At 42.6% G+C, this 26,952-nt stretch overlaps 1 protein-coding gene across 1 annotated transcript; it reads left to right on the forward strand.

The window, feature by feature from the left end:
• On the forward strand, positions 1-26,867 carry LOC132836129 (gastrula zinc finger protein XlCGF49.1-like). The gene is made up of 2 exons (XM_060855440.1): positions 1-893; positions 22,871-26,867. Exon 2 carries the CDS (start codon positions 23,267-23,269, stop codon positions 23,966-23,968), a length of 702 nt encoding a protein of 233 aa, XP_060711423.1. The 5' UTR covers positions 1-893; positions 22,871-23,266; the 3' UTR covers positions 23,969-26,867.
• Positions 26,868-26,952: the final 85 nt, after the last annotated feature.

Below are 26,952 nucleotides of genomic sequence, written 5' to 3' on the forward strand. Positions count from 1 at the left end.
GGTTGTCGGTCAATCCCAGTGCGGCGGTGAAGCGGCAATGGCGGAGGCGGCCTGTTTGAACGCCGTGACGCCGATCCTCGGGATCTGGCGTGGAGTTTAAGAGTCGTCGCTAGCAACCCGGTGTCAGCCATTGCCCCCGAATAACGAGGTACCGGTGCACTGCTGCTCGAAATGCGGCCTACTTCCTGTGAAAGCCTGGTTAAGAGTAACAGTCTGGCTGCAGCTTTTTACTTGTTGTCCTGATGTGTAAATCACTGACTCGGCCCAGCATTTACCGCCCGTCCCAAATCACTCGCCTTTTTATGAACTACTGCAGTCCATGATCTGTCTGTCGACCCACAATGTTGTTCCGATGACTCGAAAACCTCACTCTGTCCTCCCACAGATGCTGCGTGACCTTGTTGACTTTCATCAGCAGTTTCTGTTTCTGTTTCGCATCTCCAGCGTCTTCGTTTTGTTTTGATGTCGATAAGTGGTTAGTTCTAGGATTTTGACACAGCAGCGCTGAATGAACAGTAGTATGTTTCCAAGTCAACGTGCTGAGTGGGTCGAGGGGAACCTACAAGTGTTCCCATGTATCCACTGCCCTCTTCCGTCTGGGCAGGAGAGATCTGACACGGGAATACTCACTGAATCATTACATGGTGTTCGGCAATCTTACTGAGTAGCCCCTGTCCATATGCATCAAGACCTGGACAGTATGCAAGTTTGGGCAGATAGCTGGCAAGCAACCTTCATGCTACAAGTGCCAGACCATAACCACCTCTAAGAGAACTTAACTAAGGTCATTGCTGATCCTGCACTATCAAAATCGTGGTGGGGGTATAACCATTGATTAGAGACTGAACTGGATCAAACTTATAAAAGAATGTGTCGAAAAGGACAGATCACAAGTTAGTCAGTCTATTTCATGTTATAGAGTCATACAGCATGGAAACAGACCCATCAGTCCAATCAGCCCATAATCCCAAACTAAACTAGTCCCACCTGCCTTGTTCCCTATCTCTCCAAACCTTTCTTATTCAAATACTTTTCCAAATGTCTTTTAAATGTTATAACTGTACCTGCATCCACCACTTCCTCTGAAGTTCATTCGATGTACGAGTGACTGTGTTCAAAGAAAATTGACCCTCATGTCTTCTTTAAATCTTTGTACACTTGCTTTAAAAATATGCCCACTAGTCTTCAAATCCTCCACCCTAGGGAAAAGAAATCTGCCATTCACTTTATCTTTACCTGTCAGGATCTTATAAACCTCTATCAGGTCACCCCTCAACATCCTCGTGAAAAACGTCCCAGCCTATCCAGCCTCTCCCTTTAACTCCAACCCTCCATTTCCAGTAACATTGTGGTACATTTCTTTGAATCCTCTCCAGTTTGTTAATATGTTTCCTACAACAGGGGAACAAGAACTGGACATGGTAGTCCAGAAGAGGCCTCATCAACATTCTGTACTACCTCAACATAATGTCCTGTACTCAAAGGTCTGAGTAATGAAGGGAAGCATGCTAAACACTTTTTTTTAACTATTCCAAATATGTGAGATGCATATTTCAAAGATAAAAATCACACAACATCAGGTTATAGTTCAACAGGTTTAATTGGAAACACACTAGCTTTCGGAGCAACGCTCCTTCATCAGGTGATGAAGCATCTCCAAATTATGAATACTTCAAGGAATTATGTACCTGAATTCCTGGGTTTAACTATTCTTCAATGTTACTTATGGCCCTATTTTTAATTGTATTAGTTCTGCCTTTATTTATTTTATCAAAATGCAAACCTCACATTTATCCAAATTAAAATCCATCTGCCATATCAGGCTATTGACCCAATTGATCAAGATCTGTTTGTAATCTTAGATAACTATCTTCACTATTCAGTACACCACCAATTTTGGTGTCATTTGAAAACTTACTAATACGTCTTCTATATTCTCATCTGAATCATTTATATAAATGACAAACATAAGTGGATGCAGCACTGATCCTTGAGGAACATTGCTGGTCACAGGCCTCCAGTCCAAAAAAAAGACTCTCCACCATCACTGTCTGTCTCCTATCATAAAGTGAATTTTGTATCCAATTGTAAAGGTCACCCTGAATCCCACATGATCTAAATTTACTAATTAGTCTACCATGCAGAACTTTGTCAAAGGCTTAACTAAAGTCCAAGTAAACAGTGTCTGCCCCTCTGCCCTCATCAATCTTCTTGGTTACTTCCTCAAAAAAACACAATCAATTTGTGAGACAACTTTGACTTCCCTTGCACAAAACCATGCTGGCTATCCCCAATCATTCCTTGCCTATCCAAAATACTATTTTTCAGAATCATTTCTGACAGCATACTGAAGTCAAGGCTTACAGGTCCACAGTTCCCAGGCTTCTCCTTACATTCTTAAACATTAGCTACTTTACAGATATCTGGCACCTCACCCGTAGCTATAGATGATATAAATATTTCTGCAAGGAGCCCTAAAATTTCCTCCCTAACTTCTCTCAATGTTCTAAGGTACAGGAGATCAGGTCCCGGAGATTTATTCACCTTTATATTTTCTAAGACCTGCAGCATTTCCTCTTCTGTATTGTGAATTCTTTTCAAAACATCAATGTTTATTTCGCTGAGTTAGATCAAAAAGCAATACAGTAAAGGGCCAGGCCCTTTGTCCATCAAAGCCTGTGCGGGCACATTTCCTCCACTTGCCTGGATGGATGTAGTTCTAAAAGCACATATGTTTGTGGATGTGATGCCAATTCAATGGGTACCTTTGTCCTGGATAGTGTCAAAGTTCTTAAGTGTTGTTGGGACTACATTCATCCAGGCAAGTCAGGAGAATTTCATCATCCTCTTGATGTGTAGTTTGTAGAGTGTGGACAGGGTCTGGGGAATCAGAAGATCTTTCCTAAGAGGAGTTGAATAAATACTTTACAAAAGTCTTTGCAGTAGAATACGCTTTTAGCATCCCAAGATTACTAAATATTCAAAGTGCAAATAAATTCAATAACTCGAGAAAAAAGGAAACTAATTGGGCTAAAGATCGATAAATCCTCTAAAGCTGATGGAATGCATCTGAGGTTATTAAAGGAAATAGCTATAGAGATAGTGGATCCACTAGTAGTAATATTCCAGAATTGCTTAGATTCTGTAGAAATCCTAAAGGATTGGAAAACTACCAACCTTTATTTGAAAAGGGAAGACAATAAAGCCAGGTAACTAAAGGCCAGTTAGCTTAACATCTGTGGTTGGGAATGTGTGTTTGTAGTCCAGTATAAAGAATGTAATGGCCGATTATTTAGAAGTGGATAATTTTATCAAGCAGAGAAATATGGCTTCATTAAGAGGAAATCATGCCTATTAAATTTACTAGAATGATTTGAGGAGGCAACATGCAGGGAAGCAGTGGATGTAATGTAATTGGTATTTCAGAAGACATTTGGTAAGTTACATTAAGCTACTTAATAAAATCCACGGTGTTGTAGGTAGTATATTAGCATGGATAGAGAATTAGCTAACTAATAGAATACTTCTTTTCATTCACTCATGGGACATGGACATCTCTGGTTGGCCAGTATTTATTACCCGTCCCTAGTTGCCATTGAGAAAATGGTAGTGAGCTCCTTCTTGAACCACTGCAGTCCACATGCTTTAGGCTGACCCACAATACTGTTAGGGAGTGAACTGCAGAACTTTGACCCAGTAACAGTGAAGGAACAGAAATCTGTTTCCAAGTCAGGATGGTGAGTATCTTGGAGGGGACCTTGCACATGATCGCTTAGCTCTGTCTATCACTTATAGAGTCACTCAGCAGGGAAACAGTTCCTTTTGCCCAACTTGTCCATGCCACTCAGGTTTCCTAAACTGAGCTAGTCCGTTTGTCGTTGGACGCATATCCCTCTAAACACTTCTTATCCACGTACCTGTCCAAATATCTTTTAAATGTTGTAATTGACCCACCTGTACCACATAACAGCTTATTTCATATACGCACCAAGCTCTGTGTGAAAAAGTTGTCTCTCCGGTCCCTTTTAAATCTTTCCCATCTCACCTTAAACCTGTGACCTCTACACTTGCTTGAAGTTGGACATTGACCATATGCTCTTGTCCATTATATCTCTACTACTGTACTCCATTCATAAGATCCAAATGATCACCTTGCCCATCACCAAAATCTACAACAAAAGATAATTTCAAGGTGACATCTCCTCTTATTTACGGTTTAAACATCTGATCTGTGTTACTCATCGGACACATTTGGATTTTCCAATTCTTCTGCCAGTTAGCTAGTTAAGCAGCAGCTTCTCAACTGACTGGTGTCTCCCCTTTCCCACTGTGAGGGCATTTTGTTTCTAGACCACTTTCTCCTTTTCCTAAGAAACCTCCCTCCTGGTGGGGTTTAATCCCCTGAAGGTGTGTGGTGAAGTTTCTCATCCTGTTCAACCAGGGCCAGAGCTTGAACAGGTTCCTCATCTTCTGCCATGTCTGATGGCACGTAACATTGATGGCAGCTATTCTGTGCCCCGCCCAATTTTCCCATATCTCTCAGGATTTTGTGGAACTGATAAGCACTTGTGTACCTTGGGGACAGGAAGGTCTCAGTCTGGAAATGTTCTAACATCTCTCATTGCCCTATCGCGTATTCTGTCAGTTTCGCCTTTCCATCAAAGTAGGCCTTTCTCCGGATTTTCCTTTTCCTGATCTTAACTGTTGCAGCTCTCTGGATATTTTCTGGGATCATCTGCACAATTTTTTCATGTGTAAGGGCCTGTACATTCTTGAGGTCCAACACAAAGGACCTTCCATTTCCTGCATCAGACACTCTGTGAGGATAAGTTCTGTGGAACCCGAAATGGTGTTCGGTCAAATGGTAGAGCTACATCCCAGATTCTGTTCTTTTACTGGACCATTTTCCTGATCATCTCCTTATGGATTATATTCATTCACTCCACTATTCCACTAGACTGGGGCTGATATCGAACTTCTGAATTATCACAAGCAGCAACATTACTTTCTGTAGTAAAATGTGTACCTTTGTCAGACTCGATACTTTTCAGTAGTCCCAGCACATAATGCATGCTGGATTAGCTCTGACGTTAGCTGTGTTATTTCGAGTTGGAAAGATTCTACCCACTTTGTGGACATATCTACAATAACCAAGATGTACTTGTATCCCGTCTGATGGTGGCAAGGGCCGTTAACAGTCTGATTGTAGATTAGTCAAAGCACCCTCTACAGGCTGGTGTGTCTCAATAGCCCTGTATTTGTGTACCTATCTGGATTGTTCTGGGCATAGACTATACAGTTCTATACTCAACAGTTTATATCCATTTAATCCATCTGGTTGGCGCCTCCAATCCTTAATGGCCCTGTATATTGTGACACTGGTATATCATTTGATTTCAATTCCCTAATGGTACTATGTTGCTTCCCTTCCTCAAGGACCAACCCATCTTTAATCTGGGTCTTATCCTTTCATATTTTGTACATTTCTGGATACACTCCACCCCTTATTTGCTTCAGTTCTCCGTCACTGTCCTCTGTCTGAATAAGATCCTCAATTTTAACTTGGTTAGTACTGACTGCATTTATCAATTCCATCTATATCGGCAGTTGCCACACTCTTCCATGGCTTCCTGTTTAGCTAACTCATCTGCTCTGCTGTTCCAGGCTGGGGAAGGAACGGTGGTGTGCCCACACCTTAATGACTCCATATTCTCTACCTCTTGTAAAATATATTTCAATAACTGGGTGGACAGCAATGGTTTCCCCTGGGCCGACACAAATCTCACAACGGATGGAAATCAGTCAAACTATTACACACGTACATGCTATCTGAATATATGTCCGCTGAGGTGGGGAATTCATTAGAGTAGCTTCCTGCATAGACCACGGCTGCCAGTTCTGCAGCCTGCATGCTCACGTTACATGCTCAAGTTTAGTGCTCGTTCTATCATCTCATGGGCCTCCCTCGCTGGTCTTCTACATAAATGCTGCACCCTGTTTTCCACCTTCTGTCCTCTACAAAGATTTTAAAACTGGCTGGGTCTCCTTGTTGGTGTCCTGCTGACTTTAACACACCACCACCATGTCCCATCTCTGTAACATCAGGGTCAGTCATACTCTCTGTTTTGACTGTCATCCCCATTTTTGATACGGCCTTCCCATAGCAATTGGATAGGGGTGTGTTTAGTCAGAATAGCAGATTAAGCCCCATTATACAAGCAAAGTGTTATACCACTCAAAGCACTGCCAGGCAATCGATGCCTTTAGAGAGAGGTGGGCACCACAGGCAATACAGTGCTTTATTTTCCCCTTCCCACTCCATTTTGGTTTCGTCCCTGCTCTCTCTCCTTACTTCCCCATCACTTTTGATGGTTTGCATTGCCTTTAACAGCCTTTTTTAAAAAAAAAAGCCACAGCATTTTTGGTGGTGGGAAGGTCGTTCAGGTGTGTATAACAGCACTCTGGAGTATAAAAGAAAAATCTGTCAGGAGATGTCTTTCACACACTGACAGTCCATAGTTCACCAGCATAAGAACCTGGGAAATGTCCATCACAGGACTAAGTTTCTTCTAGTAGTCTCTTGTGATAGTATGGCCACAATGTCCTCCCTGTGGACGCTAATTCCACAGGAAAAGATGGTTCCACATATGGACTCGCAAAGCTGGTGCTGTTGGTAATGCTAAGTTCAGAGCTGCAATGGCTTGTGTATGTTGTTCCTTCCTTACCAGTTGTGCGTTCCTTTTAAAGGTCAGACAAAGGGGCTGCCTTTGTAGCAAAATCATCACTCAGATATCTGACAATACTGTTAGGGACCAGACCAAACCCCCTCAAAATATTCAGAAGATAGTCTAGACCCTATCTTTTTCTTAGTTTAAAGGTAAATGTAAGATGTTGCGTTCCAGATGCAATTCGATTGGTTAAGTACTGGATTTAAAGCAAAACACACTTTATTCATCCGCCATTCTTCCACAGTCACATGCCACTTAGGACACAATGTAGTGATCACATCATTTCCAGAAACAATGTAATATAAATCATCCCTTCATGGCCAGATCTGTTGTGAATCGTTTTTTTTAACTGTAGGGAGTAGTCAGAATTTTAATTGCAATGTCCTTATTGATTTGTGAATAGTGGATGATAATGTAATTCTTTTATTCTGAATGACTAGGAAATGGCCATGCAAATGGCTCTGAATGGAAAGGGATGGGAATGTAAATTCCTTACATTCTATCTGTAAGACAAAGACATACCACCCTAAGACAGAAGCAAACCACCCTACTCCTGGGACATCCAATTTCCTGCAGGTCAGCAGAGCAAATAAACCTTTTAATATCTCACAACAAGTCTATGCCAAACATAATCCCAAACTAAACTAGTCCCACCTGCCTGCACCTTCCCATTTCCCTCCAAACCTTTCCTATCCATGTATTTCTCTAAATCTGTTTTAAACGTAATTGTACCCACAGATGGCACTTTCTTAGGAAGTTCATTCCACATGCGAACAACTCTGTGTGTTTTTAAAAAAGCTATTTTTTAGATCTCTCTTCTCTCACCTTAAAAATGTACCCTCTAGTTTTGAAATCCCCCATCCTCAGGAAAAGATAACTATCATTAACTCTGTCTATACTTCTCATGATTTTATAAATCTCTATCAAACCACCTCTCAACTCCTTTGCTTCAGTGGAGAAAGTCTATGCAGCCCTTTCTTTATTACTCAGACCTTCCGTTCCCAGCAACATCCTGGTAAATCTCTTCTGAACTGTCTCTAGCTTGATAATATCCTTCCTTTAACTGGACGACCAGAACAGTATTCCAGAAGAGGCCTCACCAATGTCTTGTACAACCAACTCCTATACTCAAAGAACTGAGCAATGAAGGCAAGTGTGCCAAACGCCTTTCTAACTATCTTGTCTATATGTGACGCAAACTTCAAAGAATTATGTGTCTGCACCCCAGGTCCCTCTCTTGTCCCATTTCCCCCCTCAATTGAAGAAAAATGCTCAGAGACACAGTGAGTTTTACCTCCTTCATCTTTATTCCGGGCCCTGGAGGGAGGGAGAACGATCGCCCACGTGCACAGAGACATGAGTTCACAGTCTTCTCTGGAACAGCAGTTTCTCAATGAACTATATAGTCATTTTACAGGAGGAGCATCTGGATAAGGCAACATACATATTGATTGGGTGATCATTACAATCAGTGATCGTTAATGGTAGAGATTGAGACGTGCTGTAACACAATAAATAACTGACTTCTCGGAATGAATATTTTTCACCTTGTTAACTGACATTACATACTGAATGCTACCTCATCTTGTTATGTGGCTCTACATAATGAATGCTTTTCCACCTTGTTAACCCATTACCCTTGCCTCCAGCACTCCATTGTTAACTGTAAACTCTTATCTGATCTGAGTCATGCTCAGCTGAACCTCTTGTTTCACAAAACTCAGAACTTAATGCTTTCGCTGCTTGCATATACCCTACACATATTCTCAACTCTGTTCTACAACACTATCCAGGGCTGCTCTTGTATTTCACCCTTCATCCAGCTCCTGTTATCTCTGCTCGTGGAAAAGACAAGTTGGAACTAAATTGGAAAGTGGTGTCTTGGTGTAATGTCATTGTTAGTCGTCCGATGTCCCAGGCTAATTTTCTGAGGGTGAGTTTGAATCCCAGCATGGCAGATAGTGAGGTTGGATTCAATTAAAAATCTGGAATAAACAAAAAGGGTCAAGGATGTTGTCCGGGTTGGATGATTTGAGATGTTGGGAGAGGCTGGAGCTATTTTTCCTGGAATATTGGAGGCTGAGGAGTGACGTTATAGAGGTTTATAAACTCATGCGGGGTATGGACAGGATCATTGGATAAGGTCCTTTCCCTGAGGTGGAAGAATCCAAAACTATAGAGGATGTAGGTTTAAGGTAAGAGGGGCAAGATTTAAAAGGGACTCAAGGGGTAGTTTTTTCATGCAGAGAGTGGTGTGTGTATGGAATTAAGTGGGAGAGGCTAGTACAATTACAACATTTAAAAGGCACCTGGATGTGTACATCAATAGGAAGGGTTTAGAGGGATCTGGCCCAATTGCTGGCACATGGGACTAGATTAATTTAGGATATCTCGTCAGCATGGATGAGTTGGACTGAAAGCTTGTGTCCATGCTGTACAACTCTATGATTCTAGGAGTCTAATGGTGACCATATAAACATTGTGAATTATCATTTTAAAACAATTTAGTTGACAAATATCCTTTTAAAAGGAATTCTAGCATCCTTATCTGATCTGGCCTACATGTGACCACAGGCCTGCAGTAATGTGTTTGACACTTCACTGCCCTCCTGGCAATTAGGCATGGGCAACAATTGCGGGCCTAGCCAGAGAACTCCAGATCCCATGAATGATTAATAAAAACTCAAACAGCAGTTCCACTGCTGCAATGGGTCACTGTGGGAAAACATTCCATTCCCCCACAGTGAGTTATTCCAGTCTGGAATGCATTGTCTGACAGTTTGGTGGGAGCAGATTGAACAGTACAGGTAGTTCTCCAATAATGCGGTAATTGCGTTCCCATGTGACATCGTGTTATAGAAACTTGCACAATGTAAATAATGGGGCCTATGGGAAAAACAGGGTTGGGTCGAGCCACCAAAAAATATCAGTAAAAATCTAAAAAAAAATAGTAGTTCATAGAGATGTACAGCATGGAAACGGATCCTTCGGTCCAACCCGTCCATGCCGACCAATCTAGTCTCACCTGCCAGCACCCGGCCCATATCCCTCCAAACCCTTCCTATTCATATACCCATCCAAATGCCTCTTAAATGTTGCAATTGTACCAGCCTCCACCACTTCCTCTGGCAGCTCATTCCATACACGTACCACCCTCTGTGTGGAAAAAGTCGCCCCTTATGTCTCTTTTATATCTTTCCTCTCTCACCCTAAACCTATGCTCTCTAGTTCTGGACTCCCCAACCTCAGGAAAGAGACTTTGCCTATTTACCCTATCCATGCCCCTCATAATTTTGTAAACCTCTATAAGGTCACTCCTCAGCCTCCGATGCTCCAGGGAAAACAGCCCCAGCCTGTTAGGCTTCTTCCTATCACAAACGATAGCACAGTCAAGTTAATCTTTAAATCATACATTTTAATGAAATAATACAGTAAATTTAACTCTGAAATCACTGATTACAGCACTGTAACTTTCACAAAGCTCGTCAGCAGAAAGTGTACAAGCTGACTGACCACATGATGCTGACGTGGAAGTCCAGATCTCCTGAATATTTTCCACCCAGTTTGAAGTAAAGTTCCTTCTAAATGTAGACTGCAATTCCCAATTTCAAGCTAAGTTTCAAGACTTGTGCCCTGATTGCATTCCTGTTTTAGCTGATCACACTGAATTTGCATTTTGCAGACAGAGGATCCTGAAGCTGGGTTTTGTTGTTCATCTGGTGCCAGATATTGAATTGCGTAACAGCGAATGGACGTTCGCTTTATTTTAGTCTGCGATTCACAAATCACCTTACAACCAAATTGCATTTAATGAATATGCATTATAGGAGAACTACCTGTATGTTTCAAAGGAGAATTGAAGAGAAGAGAGAATTTCACAAGCAGTCATGATTTGGAGACGCTGGTGTTGGACTAGGATGTACAAAGTTAAAAATCACACAACACCAGGTTATACTCCAACAGGTTTATTTGGAAGCAGTAACTTTCGGAGTGCTGCTTCTTCATCAGCTGGTTGTGGAGCACCTGATGAAGGCACAGCGCTCTGAAAGCTAGTGCTTCCAAATAAACCTGATGGACTATAACCTGGTGTGGTGTGATTTTTAACTATGGGCAGTCAGCAGTTGAATGAGACTAGGTGGGCAGAATGGCCTACTTCTGCTTCCATTTTATAGGTTTACCAATAGCTTTGGTAGTGAATCTCTCCTGTACACTCTCCATAGCCTTTACATCCTCCCTGTGTCAGATACGCAAGACCTACAATCGTCCTACTGTAGCCAAATCAAGCATTAGGCAGTTTATTTTATGAAATGGAGGGTAACATTTTGAAACAGCTTGGAGACTTGTTCTCCAGGTTTAAAGATTTACATATCCAAACCTTTTCCAATTATAAGATATCGAGTTAAAATGTCTGATTTGAGGTGTGTTGTGACAAAGCGAAGTTTACTCTGAGTTTAAAAACCTCAAAAGAGGCACTTCGTTGCAAACAAGTTGCCAACATTGTGGAAGAACAGAGGGCTCGTAAGGTTTATGTCCATAGTTCCCTCAAAGTTGCCACCCAAGTTGATAGGGTTGTTAAGAAGGCATATGGTGTCTTGGAAGTCATGAGCAAGGGAATTGAGCTTAAGAGCCACATGGTTATGCTGCAGCTCTATAAAGCCATGGTTAGACCACACTTGAAATATTGTGTTCAGTTCTGGTTGCTTCATGAAAGAAGGATGTGGAAGCTTTAGAGAAGGTTTTGAGGCGATTTACCAGGATGCTTCCTGGACTGGAGGGTATGTCTTAAGAAGGATGGTTGAGGGAGCTAAGGCTTTTCTCATTGTAGTGAAGAAGGATGAGAGGCAACTTGATAAAAATGTACAAGATGATGAGACACATAGATAGAGTGAATGGTCACATACTTTTTTCCAGGGCAGAAATGGCTAACACAAGGGGGCATAATTTTAAGGTGATTGGAGAAAGGTTTAGGGGAGTTGTCAGAGGTCAATACTTTACACAGAACGTGGTAGGTGCGTGGAATGCACTGCAGCGATGGTGGTAGAGTCAGATACATTAGGGACATTTAAGCGACTCTTGGATGGGCACATGGATGATAGCAAAATGAAGGGTATGAAGGTTAGTTTGATCTTAACGTAATATAAAAAGTCAGCACAACATCAAGGGCCAAAGGGCCTGTAGTATGCTGTACTGTTCTATATTCATGGCACCACTAATAAGACAATCCATTCTGTAGAATTGAAATGCAATCAGATCAGAGGAAAGGATGGGATTTGTCTGTTCTTACCCATGTTAAAAGCTCAGACAGAAGTATGAAATAGAATTGGTTGGTTTCTGATGCATGGTGAGAGATCTATCACTGAAACTAGAAGAAGGGCAGGGCAGGTGAAGGGAAATGAATAAATTAGAGTCACAGAGTCCTACAGCACGGATACAGGCCCTCCAGCCCAAACTGGTCCATGCTGACCAAAATGTCCATCCACGCTAACCCCATTTCCCTGCACTTGGCCCATAAACTTCTAAATCTTTCCTATCCAGTATTTGTCCAAATGCCTTATAAATGTTGTTAATGTACCCGCCTCAATGACTTCCGCTGGCAGCTCATTCCATCTGCATACCACCCTCTGTGTAAAAAAGCCCCTCAGGTTCCCTTTTATTCTTTCCCCTGTCACCTCAAACTGATGCCCTCTAGTTCTCGATTCCCCAACCCTGGGGAAAAGACTGAGTGCATTCACCCGATCCATGCCTCACATGATATTATATACTTCTATAAGATCCCCCCTCAGTTCGAAAGAAAAAAATGTCCTAGCTTGTCCAAGCTCTCCCTATAACCCAGACCGTTGAGTTCGGGGAACATGTTTGTAAATTTCTTCTGCACTCTTTCCAATTTAATAACATCCTTCCTATAGTAAGGTGACCAAAACTGAACACAATACTCGGCGCAAGTGCAGCCGCACCAACGTCCTATACAATTGCAACATAACTTCCCAACTTCTATACTCAGTGTCCTGACAGATGAAGGCCAGTGTACCAAAAGTCTTCTTCACTGCCCTGTCTACCTGTGACTCCACTTCCAGTGAACTGTGAACCTGAACTCCAAGATCCACTACACTCTTTAAGGCCCTACCATTCACCATGAAAGTCGTACCTTGACTTGACTTTCCAAAATGCAACACCCCACGCTTTTCTATATTCAACTCCATTTGCCATTTCTTGGCCCACTTCCCCGGCTGATCAAGGTCCTGCTGCAATTTCTGACAAGCTTCCTCACTGTCCACGATGCCTCCTATTTTAGTGTCATCTGCAAAATGCCTTGTACGTTCGCATCCAAATCATTGATATATATAATAAACAGCAATGGCCCAGCACTGACCCCTGAGATACATCACTAGTCACAGGCCTCCGGTCCGACAAGTATCCTTCCACTCTTACCCTCTGCTTCCTACTATCAAGCCAATTCTGTATCCATTTTGCTAGCTCCCCCTGGTTTCCATGTGATCTAACCTTCCAGAGCAGCCTACCAGGTGTGGTGGCATGGTGGCTCAATGGTTAGCACTGCTGCCCCATAGCACCAGGGTCCCAGGTTCGATTCCAGCCTTGAACGACTGTCTGTGTGGAGTTTGCACATTCTCCCCGTGTCTCCGTGGGTTTCCTTCAGGTGCTCCGGTTTCCTCCCACGTCCTGGTCACTTCATCAAAGAGGCTTTCTGATCTATAGTTCCCAGGTTTTTCTTTGCAGCCCTTCTTGAATAAGGGCACCACATTTGGTGCCCTCCAGTCTTCTGGGGCCTCACCGGTGGCTAATGATGATGCAAAAATATCAGCCAGAGCCCTGCAATTTCTTCTCCAGTGTCTTGGACATATCTGGTCAGGACCAGGAGATTTATACACCTTCATACATTCCAATACATCCAACACCACCTCCACTGTGCTATGGACTGTCCTATGATGTCACCACTAACTTTCCCAAGTCTTCATGTCTTTCTCCACAGTAAACACAGACGAGAAATATTCATTGAGGACCTCACCAATCTCTTGCGGTTCTACACATACATGTCCACTTCGGTCCTTAACTCTCTCTAGTTATTCTTTTTCCTTTCATATACTTAAAAAATCTCTTTGGATTCACCCTAATCTTCTCAGCCCCTTTTTCACCCTCCTGATTTACTTCTTCAGTAACTTGTATCCCTTACAGGGATTCCCTTGATCCCAGCTGCCGTATCTCCTTTTTTCTGGTCAGACCCTCGATATTTATTGTCATCCAGGGTTCCTGTAGGAGTGTTTTTCCCTGAAAGGGAATGAAGACTTGGGAAGCAGGATGCAGGCATGTGGAAGTTTATTCATGCAGAAACCAGTTAAAGCAGGGAGAGGGCCAAAGGATCTTCCCTGAATCTGGCTTCAACGTATGAAATCAATTATTCACTTAATCTTTAGCTCAGATCAAAAGATAGATTAATGACACTAACTCATACAGTAAAAGGTAGTATTTTTATACATTTCTGTATTACAAGAATTACATAAAACGTAACTGCAGACCTTTCCTCCTAATCCATACACCCAATCTGTGTTAAACGCCTAATCAGTGATAGACACCTATCTGACCAGCCTTAGCTTCCCATGATCTTGTAGTGTTTATTGGCCATTCCAATCCCTAGACCTTGGGATCTTTCGATGCATCTTGTTCATTTGCATTCCAGAGTCACTGGCCATACTCCCTTAGATCTGTTTCAGGGTGGCATCGTGGCTCAGTGGTTAGCACTGCTGCCTAACAGCACCAGGGACCCAGGTTCGTATTCAGCCTCGGGCGACTGTCTGTGTGAAGTTTGCACATTCTCCCCGTGTCTGTGTGGGTGTGCTCCGGTTTCCTCCCACAAACCAAAGACGTGCAGCTTAGGTGAATTGGTCATGCTAAATTGCCCAAAGTGTTAGGTGAAGGGGTAAATGTAGAGGAATGGGTTTGCTCTTTGGAGGGTCGGCGTGCACTTGTTGGGCCGAAGGACCTGTTTCCACACTGTAAGTAATCTAATCTAATCTAAATTGCCCATAGTGTTTAGGTGCATTAGTCAAGAGTAAATACAGAATAATAGGTTTGGGTGGGTTACTCTTTGGAGGGTCGATATGGACTTGTTGGGCCAAATGGCCTGTTTCCACACTGTAGGGATTCTAACAGTCTAACAGGCTGGCTTATCTCTTCAGGACAGCTTGAGTTCTATTATTCACTGTATTCCATTTAATTATGCCCCTTATATTTCCCACTTTTCTAATCGTATATGTAAAAATGTTTTAGTTTTAATTTGTTGCTATAAGATTTGGAGGTGCCAGTGTTGAACTGGGGTGTATAAAGTTAAAAATCACACAACACCAGGTCATAGCCCAACAGGTTTATTTGGAAGCACTAGCTTTCGAAGTGCTGCTCCTTCATCAGGTGGTTGTGGAGTCTAATGATCACAGAACTTATAGCCAAAAAAATCCAGTGTCACAGAGATGTGATACATTAAACAATTTTAGATTTAAGTCTTTCATCTTTTAAAATTGGATTTGCTGGTTTCTGTTTTTTGACATGTAAATCCCAGAACTATTTCTAAATTGCATTCTCAAGATAGTTCAGCTTTTCTAACAAAAGGTGTGAAGTTTGTCTGTGTCCCAATGTTTAGTCAGACTGACGAGCCCTCTGCATAGTTTTACAGAGTTTTACATGGATTCATGCAGTTTTTGAGCAAAATAAAATGCAATTCTGCAAAAACAAATTCACCCCATGAAGTTAGATGTGCACGCATGTAGAAGCAACAGAGTGAGTGTGCACGTGCACATGATAGAGTCTGTAAGCTTGGTTACGTTTGTGTGTGTGTGTGTGTGTGTGTGTGTGTATGATGAGGTATGTGTCTGTGAGAGGGTGCATGTGTGGGTGTGAGTGCGGGGGGTGTCTGTGTGCATATGAGAGAGAGAGCTTGTGTATGAGAGAGGGTCTGTCTGGGTGTGTGAGTATGTAGGAGTGTGTGTGAGTGTGCGCACACGTGTGTGTGAGAGAGTGTATCATGCAGTGGGGTCACCTGTTGTGTGAATGAACCCAAGGTCCCTGTTGAGGCCATTCCCATTGATATTGAACTTTGCTATCAGTCACGTGCACACTCATATACATATTTACTCTGTTTTAAAAAAGTTTTGGGATTTACATATCAAAGAACAGAAACCAGCATATCCCATTATAAAAGATGAAAGATCTAATCTAAAGTTGTTCAGCGTATCACATCTCTGAGACACTGGATTCCTTTGGCTATAAATTCTGTGATCATTATCTTATATTCCACAACCATCTGATGAAGGAGCAGGGCGCTTTGAAAGCTAGTGCTTCCAGATAGACCTGTTGGACTATAACCTGGCGTTGTGTGTGTGTGTGTGTGTGTGTGTGTGTGTGTGTGTATATATATATATGTATGTATGTTGGAGAATCTCTAACTAGAAACTATTGCTTAATATTGCAGAGTAGTTAAGAAACTGTTTACTAAGAAATAGCTATCTTTGTTCTGGTACTGTTTAGAGAGTTTAGCATGCTACTATCTTGCACCTGGTATTTACTGTTTAGTGGCACAAGAATTCTTTCATCAGCGAACTGAGAAAATTTGCTTATTTGTAGGCATGTTCTTATCATAATTGTTTAGGATAGGCCCCCTTTACTGGCTTTGCAGTAAATTTGTTCAAAGGTACCATTGTTTTCTTTACTTAAAGGCTGGGATGGTCTGTTCGTCTTATTCATCTCCTTTCAGCCATCTTGTATTTTAATGTTGTGCTGGGTTATCCTTTTTGTCGGCCATTTTGTATGAGCAGGCATAGACCATTTTGTTGTAAGCAGGTACAGGTCACCCCTACAGTTCCCTATTTCCATCAATCTTGCCTTTCACCCTCACGGGAACCGATAGATCTTGAACTCTAGCTATCTCACTTACAAAGACTTCCCACTTGCCGAAGGGCCCTTTGCTTGCAAGCAAACTACTCCAATCCACCCCTGCCAGCTTCTGTCTAATTCCATCAAAATTCGCCTTAGCCCAGTTTAGAACCTGAACCTGTGGATCAGTTTTGTCCCTCTCCATAACTATTTTAAAATTAATAGAACTATGGTCACTGGTCCCAAAGTTTTTCTCCCTCGCAAGTAGGACCGTCTGTATACTGCTTGAGGAAACATTCCTGAACGCATTTAACAAATTCCACCCCATCTAAGTCCTTGATGCTCTGGCAGTCATAGTCTATGTTAAGAAAATTAAAAACCCCCTACTATGAATACCCTATTGCTCCTGCAAGTCTCCCCAGTCTCCCTGCTATTTATTCCTCTAATTCCCTTTTGGGGACTTATAGTACAACCCCAATAATATCACCAGCCCCTTCTTATTTCTTAGCTCTATCTACAAAGCCTCAGTGGATGATTCTTCAGTTATTTATCTCTGACTACTGCTGTGATATTTGCCTTGATCAAAAATGCAACTCCCCCTCCCTTCTTTCTACTACCTCTGTCCCACCTAAAGCACCTATACCCTGGAACATTAAGCTGCCAGTCCTGCCACATTTCTGTAATGGCTATAATAGCCCAGAGTCTCACATACCTGTCCATGCCCTGAGTTCATCAGCCTTACCTGTCAGCCCTCTTGCTTTGAAATAGATGCAATTTAATCCAACTGGCATTCCTTGCTCCCTGTCATGTTCCAGCCTGAGCTGTCTCTTCACTTTACTATTTCTGATGACTGTATTTCCTTCCAGCCTCACACGTGCCTCCCTGCTGTTGAGAATCCCATCCCCTGCCAATCTAATTTCAACCCTCCCTTGTAGCACTAGCAAACACAGCTGCCAAGATATTTGTCCTCGTCCAGTTCAGATGTAAACAAGTTTTGCGAAGATTTGTAGCTTAGGTTGAGGCTCTGGATCTAAGTTTGCTTGTGGAGTTGGAATGACTGCCAGACTACTCAGACCCCTTGGCATCATGGTAGCCCACAAACCCACCAACACACTAAAACAGCAGCTAATTAACTTGAAAGACCCTATACACATAATAAACAAAACTAATGTCATTTACGAAATAGCTTGCAAGAACTATAACAGACACTACATTGGACAATCAGGCAGAAAACTAGCCACCAGGATACATGCACATCAACTAGCCACAAAAAGGTATGACCCACCCTCACTAATATCCTTACATACAGATGAGGATGGACACCACTTCAAGGAAGGACACCGCTTCGACTGGGACAACACAGCCAGCCTAGGAGAAGCCAAACAGAGACATGCGTGAGAATTCCTCAAAGCATGGCATTCCAAATGGAACTCTATTAACAAACACATTGACTTGGATCCCATTTACCACCGCCTGAGAAAAAGAACAGGTAATGACATCATCACAGGAAATGACATCACCAACCCAAGTAAACCTAAACACATAAGTAGAAAGCGGGCCATGCCACCAGTAATTCATCCTGAGGCTCACTGAAGATGTTACCTAGTATGGTGACAAAACGTCTGCAAATGAACCTTCCAGCTCAGCGAGCAAACCTCTTGACTGGGTCACCTCTGCCCTAGAAAAGATTTCAATGATCTAAAAACTGAATTCCTGCCGCCTCCACCGATTCTTTAGCCATGCAGTCATCTGCCATATCCTGTTGTTCTTACCCTCACTAGCATGTGGTACCAGAAGTAATCCAGAAATTACCACTGACGAAGTTCTGGTTTCTAACTTTTTTCCAGCTCTCTATAATCACTCTGCAGGATCTCATCACAATTGTTACCTATGTTATTTGTGCCAATGTGAACAATGACTTCTGGCTGCTCACCCTCCCTCTTGAGAATGTTCTGCAGCCCCACTGAGACATCCTGGCCCCTGGCACCCGGGAGACAACACATCATCGTGGATTCCCATTTGTGGCCATAGAATTTCCTATCTGTCCCCCTAACTATTGAGTCTTCTATCACTAAGATCCTGTTTACCCCTCCCCTTTCCTGCTGTGCCCCAGAACCAATGGGCGGCACGGTGGCACAGTGGTTAGCACTGCTGGCTCACAGCGCCTGAGACCCGGGTTCAATTCCCGACTCAGGTGACTGACTGTGTGGAGTTTGCACGTTCTCCCCATGTCTGCATGGGTTTCCTCCGGGTGCTCCGGTTTCCTCCCACAGTCCAAAGATGTGCGGGTCAAGTGAATTGGCCATGCTAAATTGCCCGTAGCGTTAAGTAAGGGGTATGGGTGGGTTGCGCTTCAGCGGGTCGGTGTGGACTTGTTGGGCCGAAGGGCCTGTTTCCACACTGTAAGTAATCTAATCTAAAGTAATCTAATCTAATCAGTCGTAGCACCACCAACCTGGCTACTGCTGCTTTCCCCTGAACATCCCTCCCCAACTGTATCCAAACCCCAACTACTCTCTGCTTGCACCTTAGGTGTGACCACCTCATTAAAACTCTTATCGATGAAGTACTCCGCATCTCAGCTGATCCTGGGTGCATCCAGCTCCGAATCCAGCCTCAATTTCTCTCGTCATGTAGTATGCCCTACACCTAGCAGCCTTTTCTTTCATACTAATAGGAACATACTGCCTCTGGACTCTCATTTTTAAAGGCTTCCCACTTCCCAACCATCCCTTTACATCTGGATAGCCTCCCCAAATCAACTCCTGTCTAATACAGTCAAAATTGGCCAAACTCCAATTCAGAACCTTAACATCCTGATTAGTTCTATCCTTTGCCATAACTGTTTTAAAACTAATAGAATTATGATCACTAGCCTCCAAGTGCACTCCCATTGGCACTTACCCTGCCTTAATTTCCAACAGAAGGTCAAGTATTTGACCTTTCTAAAATTTTATGTACTTGTACACAAATTCTTCTCCACCCAAGCCCTTAACATGGTAGTCCTAGTTGATGTTTGGATTTGAAATCCCCTATTATTACAACCCTATTATTGGTACAGATCTTCTTTGATATTTGCCTCTCAATTTCCCACTGACAATTGGAGGGGCCTGGTAATACAATCCCAACAAGGTGAATCATCCCCTTCTTATTTCTCAGTTCCACCTATATAACTTCAGTGGTCGGTGTCCCAGGAATATCCTCCCTAAGTACAGCCATAGTGTTATCCTAAACCAAAAACACCACTCCTCCTCCTTCCTTGCTTCCCTTTCTATCCTTCCAATAGCATCTACACTCTGGGACATTAATCTGTCAGTCCTGCCCATCCCCGAGCCACATTTCTGTAATATCTATGTATCCCAGTCCCATGTTCCCAACCATTCCGAATTCATCTGTCTTATCTGTTAGGTCTCTTACATTGACGTAAATGCAGTTTAATTTATCAGTCTTACCTCATTTACTGCCAAGCTCTTGTCTGTCTTCATTATTTGACTTTCTCCCTTTATGTACTCTACCAGCCTCACAATAGCTTTGATTTTCCCCCCTTACTAGTTTGAAGCCTCCTGAGTAGAACCCATCCCTCTCATCCGGTTCAGTTCTACCCTGAAGAGATCCCAATGGTCCGAAAATGTGAATCCTTGGCTGCTGCACTAGCTCCTCAGTCACGTATTCATTTGGTCTGTCCTCCTATTCTGACTCTCAGTAGCTCATAGCACCAGTAGTAGTCCAGATATTACTACCCTCAAGGACTTATTTTTTTGCTTCCTGCCTAGTTTCTGATATTCTCTCTGCAGAACCTTACCCCTTTCCCTACCTAAGTGGTTGGTACCAACGTTCCCAATGACCTTCTGTTGCCCTCTAAACCTTTCCAATTCATGTACCTGTAGAAATCTCTTTTAAATGTTGCAACTGTGCTTACATCTACCACTTCCTCTGGAGGTTCATTCCATGTATGAACCACCCTCTATGTGAAAACGTTGTCCCTTTTCAATCTTTCTCTGCTCAGCTTAAAAATATGCCCTCTAGTACTTATCCATATCCTCCTTGCAGGCTCCTTATGTCCTCTTCACAACTCACTTTCCTACCTAACTTTGTGTCATCATCAAAATTAGCTATCATACCTTCAGTGCCTTTGTCCAAATTATTTATGTATATTGTAAAGAGTTGAGGCACCAGCACCCTATGACACACCACTTGTGACATCCTGCCATCCTATAAAAGACCCATTTATTCCTCTCTACTTCCTGTTAGACAGATTTCGGTCCCATGCCAATATGTTAGTCCTTACACCATGAGTTTTAATTTTCCGCAATAATCTTCGATGTGGCACATTATCAAATACAATATCACTGGTTTCCCCTTTATTTACAGTCATAGAGTCATAGAGATGTACAACACGGAAACAGACCCTTCGGTCCAACTCGTCCATGCCGACCAGATATCCCAACCCAATTTAGTCCCACCTGCCAGCACCCGGCCCATATCCCACCAAACCCTTCCTATTCATATGCCCATCCAGATGCCTCTTAAATGTTGCAATTGTACCAGCCTCCACCACCTCCTCTGGCAGCTCATTCCATACACGTACCACCCTTTGTGTGAAAAAAATTGTCCCATAGGTCTCTTTTATATCTTTCCCCTCTCACCCTAAACCTATGCCCTCTAGTTCTGGACTCCCTGACCCTAGGGAAAAGACTTTGTCTATTTATCCTATCCATGCCCCTCATAATTTTGTAAACCTCGATAAGGTCACCCCTCAGCCTCCACCGTTCCAGGGAAAACAGCCCCAAATTGGTTAAATATGATTTCCCTTTGACAAAAGCAAAAGGCTGTCTTTGATTACCTTAAATTTATCCAAGTGCCTTGTTATAATGTTCTTAATAGCTTCTAACGTTTTCTCTCTGAAAGATGTTAAGGTAAGTGGCTTGTAATTTGCCGCTTTCTGCTGCTGCCCTCCAACCCCCCCCAACCCCCCCTCTTTTTGAAAGGAACCTTTCTTGAATTTAATGACCTTTGGAAATTAAAACCACTGCATTAACGACCATATATACTCAAGTATTAGTCAATCTCATGTCAAAGTCGACCCCCTATTTTTGGCCAAATTACCTGGAATTTTCCATACATCTCGTGTAAAAGGCGACCCTTGTTCTTCACAGATAACAGATCAACGTTTATGAGTCAGTGTGCCAGCCGTCACGTCCCGCTCCAGCTCTCCAGTCTGCCGGTTGTTCCGCCCCACTCACGGTTTTCCAGTCCACTGGCCGTTGTGTTCCGCCACGGGTTTTCAGAATTACCATCATTTGTTTTTTATTCTCTTTATTCGTTAACAGATCATTTGGGCTTCTGGCATGAATTTCAGCCCCTCAAAAGTAGCATGCAAGTAATAGTCGACCCCATAAATTTAACCTTAAGAAAAATGTGACTATGACTCAAGTATACAGTATCTCACTAGCTACTTAAGGCCCAGGGATTAAATCCATCAGAACCTGGGGATTTGTCAACTTGCAGTTGCAACAATTTGCTCAGTATTACTGGGAATTGTAATATTCTTGAACTTTTTGACCATTGGTCACCATGCAGCAAAACCATCAGTTATTTTTTGCTAGCTGAATGTCTCTTCATAAACATACACCTGCATCTAATGCACACTCCCTGACTCATTGAACAAACAACAGCATCAATGGCACTTACAATAAATATTGATAGTTTGCTTTTAGAAAACTGCAACAATCCCTTCCACAATCCTTCTTTTTATTAGAACAGTTGTATTCCCATTTCAGTCCACAATTTAAAGTGCTCATCTCATTAACAAAGGTTGAAGATTAAAGTAATGATGCTGTTCAGACATGCCATTAACATTATTAGATAAGCCTCCAACATCAGCTTGTTTCAACTAGTAATTCAAAAACTCTGCTTGTACGATTAGCCTATTGCTTGAAGAGGAAACACAGCCCCCATGTTGGCCCTGTCCTTATCCCCAGACCCTGTTCCCTGTACTGAACAAGTCGCCATTAATTCTCAAGACTGTCACTGACCTGAGCAAGGAATCCAGTCATTGTAAGAGTAGATACGGTCAGAGTCAGTACCTTCAGGAGAGACAGAGGTAGGAACCAGTGAGTGAAAAACTGAAGGCAGTCAGAGAGAGAGAGAGAGAAACTTCGATTTACAGCTTTGAAGAGGTGAAAAGAAAGTAGCGATGATCTGCAGAACGGCAAGTCCTCTGCTCTCTTGCATTTTCCTTATGCTTTCCTGATGCTTTCCAGTGTGTGTTGCAAGGAAACACGTGGTCTTCCTGAAGGATCTCCTGTGAGAAGTTCCTGTCTCTCAGGGTTCCAGCTCCTCAGCCATCACCATTAAAGATGAACAAACTACCATTAGCTGCAGCTCATAATCCTGAGCCTGAAACCCTCACCTGGGATGGGGACAATTCATAATACTCCTGGTACCCTGGAGACTGACCTTCATACCCTGAAGAGAGAAAAGAAAGACCAAAACATTCGTAGAAAATGGAATTATCTTTTTTTTGGATTTCTATCTGGTACTGATAGTGATGACTTTTGTATACTCTGATTTCACGAAATTATAAAGGACAGGTTTGCAGGCGATAAACCCTTGAGCCAAACACCACATCAGGAGCAGAATAAGATTGGCCTTTTAATATGCAGGAAGAAAGCACCGCTCACCATGTGGAAAAATCGCACACGTGCTCAGAATGTGGACAAGGCTTCCGTCAAACATCCGCTCTGTCAAAGCACAAACGCATTCACGACATGGGGAGATATTCCTGTGATGATTGTGAGAAGCAATTCAATTCCTTATCCAACCTGGATTCCCATCGGCGCTGTCACTCCGAGGAAAGACCATTTACCTGCTCCACCTGTGGGAAGGCATTCACTTGGTCATCCAGCCTTGCGGCGCACCGGCGAGTTCACACTGGGGAGAGACCGTTCACGTGCTCAAAGTGCGACAAAGACTTCACTTTTTCATCCAACCTGCTGAGACACCAGCGAGTTCACAGTGAAGAGAGGCCGATCACCTGCTTTGTGTGTGGGAAGGGATTCAAAAATTCAGCTGGCCTGCGGAAGCACGAGGTCATTCAGACCGATGAGAAACCATTCGAGTGCTCCGATTGTGGAAAGAGGTTTAAGCAGTCATACCACCTGCAGGCCCACCAACGCATTCACACCAGGGAGAAGCCATTCAGCTGCTCAGAGTGTGGGAAGGGATTCAGTCAGCACACTAACCTGGTGGAGCACCAGTGGATTCACAAGAAAGAGAAACCTATTAAATGTCCTGAATGTGGAAAGGAGTTTCCGCATTCCTCCCACTTGAGAGCGCATCAGCTCGTTCACACGGGTTAGAAACCATTCACCTGTTTTGTGTGTGAGAAGGGATTCAATAATTCAGCCACCCTGCTGAAACATCAGCTTGTTCACATTTGACACATGAGGTTTGCATACTACTGCTCTAACTGATAATCACAACCAGACTGAACTGGATTTATTCAGACAGTCAGGGTTTATTCCTGCTGGTGGTAAACATCCCAACACCTGCACTGGGATTTAATATTCTAGACTTGACAAAGGTGGAGGTACAGGATTATTTTTTAAAAGGCTTACTTCCATTATATGCAAATGTTAGGGCTGCCATGACTAATGCAGCAGAACATGGCTGACAGTAGTGTTTGGGAAATTCCATAAGCTCAAGGATAGCAGTAACTGTTGAGACACAAGACCTAGATAATAACATTTCACATTGGATAACAATAGCAGCTCAAGTTGCAGTTGACACATAAGACAGAGTTAAGAACATCCCACACTAATTGGTTGTTTAATCAATAATTTTAGAGATAGATTCCGAATTAATTATAGATCCAAATATCATTGAAGGAAAAGATTCAAACCAGTTTCAGACGTAACTGGGGAAAATGAATTATAGGTACAGAAAGTAAATTGAATCAAAAATCAGTATTCTTTTATATTCCCTGTATTGAGAAATTTAACGAATTGGCAGTTAACAGTGCAGTTGGCAAATGTTACTTGAATACAGTATCCATTGTGAAAAGCCTCAAGAAAGGAGATAAGAATATAAGAACCAGGAGCAGGAGTAAGCCATCTGGCCCTTCAAGCCCGCTTCTCCATTCAATAAGATCATGGCTGATCTTTTCGTGGTCTCAGCTCCACTTACCCAGCTCTCGCCATATCCCTTAATTCCTTTGTTGTTTAAAAACAAATCTATCTTAGCTTTAAAAACATTTACTGAAGTAGCATCAACTACCTCAATGGGCATGGAATTCCCTAGATTTACAACCCTCTGGGTGAAGAAGTTCCTTCTCAATTCAGTCTTAAATCTGCTCCTTCTCATCTTGAGGCTATGCCCTCATGTCCTAGTTTCACCTGCCAGTGGAAACTTCTATCTTATCTATTCCCTTCATAATTTTACATGTTTCTATAAGATCTCTCTCATTCTTCTAAATTCTAATAAATATAATTCCAGTCCACTCATTCTGTCCTCATAAGCCAACCCCCTCAATTCCGGCATCAACCTCATGAACCCCCCTTTCATGCCAGGACATTCTTTCTCAAGTCAGGAGACCAACATTGCACGCAGTATTCCAGGTGTGCCCTCACCAGCACCCTGTACAGCTGCAACATAACCTCCCTGCTTTTAAGGAGAAAAATTAAGGAGAAAATTCTATTTGTCTTATTTACCGACGCCACCTGTGATTCATGCACAATTGCTGCAATTTCTTACCATTCAAGTAATAATCCTTTTTACTGTTACTCCTATCAAAATGGATGACTTCATGTTTATTAACATGATATTCCATCTGCCAGACCTTTGCCCACTTACTTAAAGCGTCTATGTTCCTCTGCAAAGTTTCACAGTCCTCTGCACACTTTGCTCTACCACGCATCTTGAGTGTCATTCACAAACTTTGACACAGTACACGTGGTCCCCAACTCCAAATCATTTATATAAATTGTGAATAATTGCAGTCCAACACTGATCCCTAAGGCATACCACTAGTTATTGATTTCCAGCCAGAATAGCACTCATTTATCCACATTCTTTGCTTGCTGTTAAATCAATCAATCCTCTATCCATGCTAATACTTTACCTATAATGCCATACATTCTTAGCTTACGCAGCAGTCTCTTGTGTGGCACCTTGTCAAAGGCATTTTGGAAGTCTAGGTACACCGCTTCCAATGGGTCCCTGTTGTTCACCTTGCTCGTAATGTCTTCATACTATTCCAAAAGATTTGTTCCGCATGACCTGCCTTTCATGAATCCATGCTGCATCTGCCCAATGGGACAATGTCTATTGAGATACCCTGCTATTTCTTCCTTGATAATAGACTTAAGCATCTTCCCCAGTACAGATGTTAAGCTAACCGGTCTATAAGTTCCCCATCTTTTTTTTCTACCTCCCTTTTTAATCAGTGGTGTCACATTTGCTGTTTTCCAAGCTGCTGGGACTCCCGCAGGGTCCAGCGAAGTTTGGAAAGTTACCACCAGTGCACTTGCTATTTCTCCCGCCATCTCTAAGTACCCTGGGATGCATTCCATCAGGGCCAGGATACTTAGTTCCATTAGCTTGCCCAACACTACCTCTTCCGTAGTAATTGTTTCCTTACTGGCATGTTATTAATGTCCTCCGCTGCGAAGGCTGACACAAAATACCTGTTCAGTGTCTTGGCCATTTTATCATATCCCATAATTAAATGTCCGTTCTCATCCTGTAAAAGACCAATGTTTACTTTGGCCACTCTTTTTCATTTTATATATTTATAGAAGCTTTTGCTATCTATCTTTTATATTCTGTGCTAGTTTTTTCTCATGTTCCATCTTACTTTTCTTTACAGTGTGTGTTTTGTGGCTTTCTGTTGACCTTTAAAGTTTTCCCAGTCTTCTAGCTTCATGCTGTTCTTGGCCTTCTCTTTCAATTTGATAGCCTCGTAAAGAGTCTGGAAAACATCATGAACGACTGGGGGTGGACCACAAGCCTGTGTATTGCTTTATCATTTTGCTGACGCAAGCTTAAATTGTATTAAAATGCTGTACCTGAGAGCCAATTACAGAGGGACAACTTGGCTCCATTGACCAATAGTAATCAAAGGGGGAGCATATGCGCTCTGAGCTTGAAGTGTATAATTAAGACACTCTGAAGCTTTTAATGTGCCCTTTTTGCCCTTGTCCCTTTTTGCTGTATGCTGTAACTACGCTGTAAATCGCAATAAAGGTCACCTGAATCCGTCCCACGACTCAGACTCTCATTAAAGTATGAGGTCTAACAGTAAGCTGTCATAACTGTGGTGAATCATTGTAAAACAAATGGAAAA

This window comes from Hemiscyllium ocellatum, chromosome 46 (genome assembly GCF_020745735.1).
Source record: "Hemiscyllium ocellatum isolate sHemOce1 chromosome 46, sHemOce1.pat.X.cur, whole genome shotgun sequence".
Classification (NCBI taxonomy): Eukaryota; Metazoa; Chordata; class Chondrichthyes; order Orectolobiformes; family Hemiscylliidae; genus Hemiscyllium; species Hemiscyllium ocellatum.